The 8,497-nt window shown below is 31.5% G+C and overlaps 1 protein-coding gene and 1 long non-coding RNA gene across 4 annotated transcripts; both read left to right on the plus strand.

Annotated features, from left to right (window-relative positions):
* LOC104766237 lies at positions 1,265 to 3,272 on the plus strand. 3 transcript variants are annotated; one of them, XR_763972.1, is made up of 5 exons: positions 1,265 to 1,418; positions 1,549 to 1,746; positions 2,162 to 2,345; positions 2,588 to 2,677; positions 2,763 to 3,272. It is a non-coding gene; the product is annotated as an uncharacterized LOC104766237 (long non-coding RNA). The 3 variants fall into 3 exon arrangements; XR_002036662.1 differs by having other exon boundaries at positions 2,145 to 2,345; positions 2,588 to 3,235; XR_763971.2 differs by having other exon boundaries at positions 2,588 to 3,235.
* Positions 7,879 to 8,496, plus strand: LOC109130829 (putative F-box protein At3g23260; the record flags this gene model as incomplete). The annotated part of the gene is made up of 1 exon (XM_019240896.1): positions 7,879 to 8,496. A coding segment is annotated over exon 1 (618 nt), but the record flags the coding sequence as incomplete, so codon positions are not given.

Genomic DNA, 8,497 nt, shown 5'->3' on the forward strand with positions numbered 1-8,497 from the left:
TCAAATCCAAGTCTCTTTTTTTTTTTTTGAAAGGAATTTTCATATTGATGAGGATTAATATTTTCTCTGGTTCGGTAAACTTAATAATAGTCAACTTTGCTTACATGTTAGCTTGAGTTGTTTTATGGATTGTAAGACAAATACTCTTATACAAGAATTAATGGAGAAACAGCTTGTTTTATTCAATCTAAAGCTGGGTAATACAAATTTATACAAGATATGATTAATTTCCAACACACTAATTGAATGAAAAGCTTATGAAGACAGTATTGTACAATCAACCATGCTACGAAAGAATAATATAAAATATATAGATCAAGCACTTCGAATTAACCTTTCTTGGAACTCAAGAAAAAATCTCTCTTTTTCCATCCTCATCTCCTTTTCAAACTTATAGATGACCTCAGTGGCTCTTTCGTCCACCCTAAGGTGCGGCGATGCAGCCACCACTCTCCTCCAAGCATCTTCCATCGAACCAACAAGCTCCTGCGCTCCCTCTTCTTCTTCTATTTCCTTTTTTCGCCCAAAGACTTTCTCCTCTCTCCTGATTGCGCCCTGGCCCAATAGTTGGCTTTGGTATTTTTAGATTTGCCAGCAGTTGCACTCACTATGCCTTCTAAGAAACTTTTTCTTGGTAAAAGGATGAGAGAAGAACTCGAGAAACCGAGAACGTTGTCTCAGGTTATGACTTTGACTCATTGACTGTAGGAGTTGTTGAATTGGGTTCGAGTATATATATATATATATGACATGGAGGAGACGTGAAGTTGAATCTCTGACCAATGTAGGAATCTCTAGGTCTCTAGCTTTGGATCTGACCTTGTTACTTTGTTAGTAAAGCTCTCCCATGCCTGTTTTTCGCCACATTTTTCTTCTTGCTAGAGTGCAGAAGTGCCATCAATAATTATTTTCTTTTTTTTCTTCTCCTTAGGTAATTCTCTTTTACTTGAGATTTAGCAAAACTAACCAAGAAAAAATACAAAATTAAATTACTAACTACTCTAACCATCCCTACTATTAATCGAAAAACATTTTAACAAAGTAACCTTAGTTTTGTAAGAAATTACAATCAAATACCATTGGAATTATGACCATTAAATTATTTCCACGGTGGGATACAACTGTCATTACGCATTAACCCCTAAACGGATAAACACGCGGATCGTAATAACCCGGTAATCTGACCCAGTTATATGTTTTAATCTCAGTCGTTCATTCTTTATGTTTTTTTTTAAATCCTGACCGTATATTTTGAGATTCTTTTAATCTTCACCACTCATTACTCTGTCAATATTAAAACAAAAAAAACAAAACCCTTACTCGAATCTTCTTTCTCTCTCTCTTTACCAAAGACAAAGAGTGGAGGAGGAGGTTCTGGATTGCTGCAGTACATTGAGATTTGTCTCTCTCGACAATATGTAAGATCTGTTTTTTTGTATTCTAATTGCTTATTTTTCTTTCGTTCACTAATAGATATGTAAGATCTGTTTTGATTCTGATTGAATTTTTTGGTTTTGGATTTTGTCAATGTTTGCTTAATTGTGTCAGGAATTGAGCTTAAAATGGAATAATCATAGTTGCAGTGAATGTGTTTCTGATTCTGAAAATATACGTTTCTCATCTTCACTGCTGCTACGTATCTCTCTGCCGGAAGTGAGCTTCTTCTCGAGATCCTTGGCCTTGGAACTGTCGGTGGTTTGTTCCTTCCCCTGCTCGGCGCGCTTCCCCACGCTATGCTTATCATGGGTATGTCTCAAATTTTGAAATTTTCCGAATTTTTAGATCTTTGAGATTTCATATGCTTCGATCTATACAGTTTCATGCTTGTGTTCCGAGTTTTGCGAGAATATTAGATTTATTTGGGTGAGAAAAAGTGATTTTTTTTTTTTAGTTTTGGCTCTGATTGAGATTTGCCAGGTTCTGGGAATCAAATAGTGAAACGGTGATTGCAACGGGTGAACGAACTTTATAACTTTTCACCTTGTGCTTTTTAGTCAAAAGTCTTAATCTTTTTTTTGTACAACTTATTGTCTTTGCTGTTTCTTCTTGATGGGTCTTATATGTTTGTGTTTCTTTCGTTATAATTGGATTTCATAGTGTCTGGACTTTCTGGAGACATTATATTGATCTTTAAGATCCTTTAGCTTTCTTAAATTTTCAGGTGGCAGATTTGGTGGTCTCCTTATGTGAGACACTGGGTGATTCTTCATCTATGAAGTGTTTGGCTGAGACACCAAAGAAAAAAGAACAAATATGACTGAGATGTTGGGTATGGTGCTCAAGCTCTATTTTTGATTTGGTTTGGTTTTTTAGGTGCTACCCATTACTCCATCAAAGTGGCCCAGGTAAACGATTGTTAAACCTTATCTCTCTCCCAAGCTTCGATTACAAACGATTGTTAAACCTTATCCTCCCCGTCTGATTGATACTGTTTGATTATTATGAATTTCCCCGTAAAAGTCTTTATGTTTTGGTTATTTCTATTTTTCTTTGTTTGTATGAAATCTGGATTTTAGCATTATCATTTAGTAGCCATAGAATCTGCAATAAGACTTTATCAAGTGTCTTTTAATTTGAATGTTGCAAGGTTTTCCAGCTGAGGAAAGAGAGAGATGTAAAAGAAGATATTACTTCATATGAGAGTTTCAAATTAAGGAGATTAAGATTGGAATCAACGGTGAGTTTCTGTTCATGATGAAATTCAATTAGTGATGTGAATCTCTTTAGTGAGTTTAGCAACCATTGCCTCGCTTGACGATTAGATGGGTCTGGGTCTAAGCAAGAAGCTAATCATAGGAACAAACAACTGTGGTGAATGAGAAGTTGAGATATCGACGAGCGTTATCAAGTGAGGGAGATAACCGAATCTGCTTTAGCAGCTGCTGAAGAGACTGCAATTAGCGCAAGAACAGCTTTAATGGCAAACCCTTATGTGTCAAGTGGAGCTTCATGGTTTTCAAACGCGTTTGGTGTAGTGACAAAAACGTTTAAAGAGAGAGCTGAGAATGGAGGAGAAGGAAGAAAGGAGATCATCCAACTTGATCCTTCTTCACCTAAAGTTTCTGTTGTTGTTCCTTTTAATATCAGTTGATGCAGATCTCACCGAATCAAGTTTTTTTAGTCCATTTCATCTCAATTCTTTTATAGGTTTGCTGTTCATAGAGATATATATGTGATTTCATTTACTAGACAAAAGATAAAAAGACAAAAACCTTATAAGTTGTTGTTACGTTCAGACAGAACTTTTCTTCTCTCAAAAGAGATTATAAGCACATTCAAGGAAAAAGTAGCAAATGACTTGAAGGACAATGAGAAATTGGTCTCAAGAACTGAGTTGAAGAAACTTTTGGGTCATTGGATGCTTAACGTGTGAAAGCTCACTCGGTTTAAGAACTTCAACAATCTCACCGTCGAGAACAAGGCAAACGACATCAGCAACTTTCTAAATCTGCTTGATACTATGAAAAACAATCACAGCTGTAATCCTTCTCTCCTTCAAAAACTAAGCTAATAAGACCATCTTGAAATGTGTTTGTCTTTCTCCATTTTTTCTTTCGTATTTATTTTATTATAATTTTAAACGTTAAGGATACAAAATAAGCCAAACAAGACAACAAGCCAGACAATACTGAACTGTTATTTAATAGCCTACATGTAACCCAATCGTTTAGACCCCATGACAAGGAGAAGTATAAATTATTTTGTTAAGTAATCGTTACAATATCAATAAATTATACGCATGTTTTAAACTAAGAAAAATAATCATATTGGAAATTTGTTTTTCGCACATCTGTATATATTATTTCAAAAATATACATAAATAACATAATCCTATCTACTTAAACCACATAATAGTAATTCTGTCGAGAGATACGTATTGTGCAATCTGTATAAGTAAACAACAAACTTAAACAAAAACCAGTACTACTTGATTATAAAAAATTTACATTGGCTCAAAATGTAAATATAAATTTGTCCCGTGGTGTATAAGGGTACTTTTTTCGAGAAAGGACAAATACAGGTATTAATGAATATCCTTATACAATTAAAAATTATAAACCCAAAATCAATTTAAGAACTTAATGAATAGACTAAAATATTGAAATAAACTATTTTGTTGTTTATTTTTTTTGTTCCTTCTTAGATTATATTGCTTATTTATTGGATTGTTGCTTTAAAACATTCATAAACTTAATGAATACAAACATACATATTTTCTATTATAAATATTATACCAAAGAAATATATCTATAAATAGTAATATAATCCTGCACATATGTGCGGATACAAGATCAATAAGTTTCACAACTTAAAATTAATAAATCTGTTAATATAAAACTCTTCTACTATATATATATATTTTAATCAGTCGTGCAAATATATTATCGAATTATATTATCGGATACAAAAAGGGATAGGACGGGATGGATCGGGACAGGACATGATGGGATGAGACTGGACTAGACTAGATTTAACACCCAGTAAAAAAAATTATTTTAATATTTTCAACAAAATTATTATAGATCAATTGCATAAAAATTATATTTTAATTCGAAGTGATGAAGATGATGATCATGTTTATTTTCGGTATGAATTGCGGGATTCTACATATACACCAAAATATTGACAACACCGTAAAAGTGTGGCCAACTAATTTTTATGAAAAATTCTAATATTAGACAATTAAAATTTTACAACCTAAAAGGGTTTATTTTTTGACTGAATATAATAGATATTTTTTCTCAATGTGTTTTGAGGTAATTTTATTTTTCTAGTCAAGTACATATACTTTAAAAAACAATGATTAAATTTTGAGAAAAAGTCCAGTCTATTTATGGTATTAAGACGAGAAATAGTATGTAAACTGAAACAGATAATTCGAATAATGAGAACTAATATATTGAATGATTTAAAAAAAAAACAGACAGAAATTAATGATAAAAGTAAGAAATTAAAAAATATAAGTAGATAAATTCAAGTGTCAAATTTTCATGAATTTGGATACAGATTGACTATGCGACATGTAATTAACCATTTTAGAACATGCACTTTTAAAATTTTGGTATTTTTGAAAAAAACTATATAGTTTTTAAGAATTACAGGTATTTGGATAATTTCAACTAACTAAATAAAAACAAATATTCAAGGAAGAGTTCTGGTATCCTGTCTAATTTTTTTACCCAATCTCTTTTAGTAAACATTGTGTAACGAGTAATTATTTAAAAGAAAATGAATATAAGATGAAAAATTACGATGGATATGGGACGAGACGAGATAAGACGGGATGAGACTAGAAGAGACGAGACAAGACGATACGAGACGGGACAAGATGAGACGAGAGGAGATGAGTTGGAATGTGAAGGGATGGGATGGGACGGGACGTGTTTCCGTTCCATAAATATGTTTAGGTTTATTTTAAAAAAAAATTACATAAAAATAATACACCTACGCTACAACACCCGAATTAATATAATTCTTAATCAGTTTATGAATATAAAATTTATATGAAAATATTTTGTCCGGTGCTGGAGCACGGATTACTACCTAGTATATATATGATATTCACCATATAAACTACATTGCGTACCATTTTGTCCTTATGATATATATTGTAGTTTATAGTATGTTATATTCTTCGTTGGTTTTTGGATTGTTTATGCGGCAAATTTGTCTTCCTCTATTTTTCTTTTTTTTTTTTTTTTTTTTTTTTTTTTTTTGTGTTTTTGCAGAGAATAGTATGAGGGTATTAGTCTTTGATACTTAACTAAAAGGTGATAGTAGTTGAACGTCATTTACTAAACATGCCATTGCTTTGAGACGAAGAAGAGAATTAGAATGTAGGTTGGCAAAGCTGGATTCTGGCAGAATAGATATAACTCTTTCAATTTGTTAGGGGGCAAATTAACTTTCGGCACATTTTGAACTATAAGATATAATTTTGCTGTCATGTTACGATGATTAATATTATAAGTGTAGGCTTAACAACCAAAATCTATATAAATCATTGCACAACAACATGAACAAAATTTGAATAATTGGGAGCCAACACCACTTTAAGTTTTCTCTAGAAAAAAACAAAACCACTTAAGTTTATATTTATAACAAACTTTCTACTGTATGTTTTCCCATTTCCAATCATGTATAATTTTATGGGAAAATTTTCAAAAGAACATGAACTTCCAAATTTGGGATATTTTAATCTTCAATTTTAGAAATATGAATTAAATCAAAAGAATAGTAATTTAATCAGATACTAGGTAGTAACCCGTGTTACAACATGGAACAAAATTTTCAGATAAATTTTAGAATTATATTATTTTATATATATAATTTTTGTATTTGTACAATATTATTATGCGTATATAACATAAACGTATCTTTTTTAGAACGAAAAACATATCCCCTCCTGTTCCATCCTGTCTCGTCTCATCTTGTCCTATATCCATCAGACAGTTCTCTCATATGATCATTCTCTTTTAAACAATTACTCATAAACAATGTTTACTAATAGATATTTAGTAAAACATTTAGACAGGATACCTGAATTCTCCATTAGATATCTAATTTTTATTTAGTTCGTTGAAATTATCCAAAAATATATATATAATTCTCAAAAACTATCTAAATGTTTTCAAAAATATCTAAAACTCACAAATTACTCGTTTCTAAGTGGTTTATTTACCTGTCACATAGTCAACACTTACCCAAATTAGTGAAAACTTGAGACTTGAACTTGTCTACCTATATTTTTTATTCCATACTATTATATAAATTTTATGTCCCCTATTTTTGAAAAATTGTTCGAGTATATTGTTTTTCATTATTCGAATTACCCGTTGCAGTAGGCATATACTATTTCTTGTCCAAATACCACAAATAGACTGGACTTTAGTTAAAATTTGATTATGGTTTCTGAAAATATATGTACTTAATAAATAAATTAAATGAAAAAACAGTGGCAAAACATATATTTGGTCAAATAATAAACTCTTTTAGTTCATCAAAATTTCAATAGTATAATATTAGTATTTTTCCACAAACATATATTTGGTCAAATAATAAATCTTTTAAATTTATTATGCATATATAACCTAGACGTATCTACTTTGGAATGAGAAATATGTCCCATCCCGTCCCATCTTGTTGCTATCCATCATTCTCTTTTGAATAATTACTGGTAGTCAATGTTTATTAATAGATATTTAGACAAAATACATGAATTATTCATTAAATATTTATTTTTAGTTAGTTAGTTGAAATTACCCAAAAAAAATATAATTTTTATATATAAATTATAATGTTTCGTTAGAGCACGGGGTAAAATATTTTAAATATAAATTTTAAATTCGTAAAAATGAATTAGAATTTATTATTTTAAAAACATAAATTAATTTTTTTAAATGAAGGATGTTTCATTATTGATAACTTTAGATCCGACTTGGGATCCGCGTGTTTATCCGTTTAGGATAATACTAAATGACAATTATACCCTTCTCGTAAATGATTGATTTTGACATTTTGTGTTAACTCTAATGGTATATCGTTGTAATTTCTTACAAAACTAATGTTTATTTTATAAACACTTTTCAAATTATAGTAGAGATGAATGAATCAAATATATTTATCATCTCGAGTAGCCATTTTTAAATATCACACATAATATCTAATCATATGTGTCCTTTTTTTTTTTTTACGATTCTTGTTGTTCCAATAACATTTTTTAAGGGTAATTGTTTTTTCTTCTTCGTGCAAAAAGAAATAAGTTTCAAAATAGGGTCAGGTATTTCTTGCTAGTAGCTTGGTCTGGCTTGCTCCCTCTCTCTCTTTCCGCCGTCATTATTGATTTTGATTGACAAAGTTATTTAACCACAAGTCTCGATGGAGTGGGGAAGTCTTCCGGTGGATTTGCAAGAAGAGATACTCTCTAGGGTTCCGGCTAAATCTCTGGCACGATTGCGTTCAACGTCAAAACGATGGGATGCTCTATTGAAATCTAGGAGCTTTGCTAAGATTCACTCTGCTAATGCACCAAAGGAGTCTACGGTTATCATGTTGACGAGTGATCATAAGGTTTACTTAGCGAGGTTCAATCTCCATGGAATTAACAACAACGTTGCTGCATCTGTTAAGTTAACATCTAAGTTATACCTTAGAGATCCGCACATCTATAATATCTTTCACTGTGACGGCTTATTATTGCTATGCAGCAAGGACAATAAACTTGAGGTTTGGAATCCATGTTCAGGAGAAAGCAAGTTGATTAAACCTAGAAACCGCTACTTCAAGGAATCAGACTACTATGCTCTTGGTTACGACAGCAGATCCTCCTGCAAGAAATACAAAGTCTTGAGAGTGGGTCGTCGTCAATACCCTAGGTGCGAAATCTATGACTTAACCAATGGTTCTTGGACGGTTCTTGGTGCGACTACTGAATGGGGTTTAGAGCCAAATCAACGCGTTGTGTCTGTGAAAGGAAATACTTATTGGATTACTCGTT

The sequence above is a fragment of the Camelina sativa genome, chromosome 19, assembly GCF_000633955.1.
Source record: "Camelina sativa cultivar DH55 chromosome 19, Cs, whole genome shotgun sequence".
Classification (NCBI taxonomy): Eukaryota; Viridiplantae; Streptophyta; class Magnoliopsida; order Brassicales; family Brassicaceae; genus Camelina; species Camelina sativa.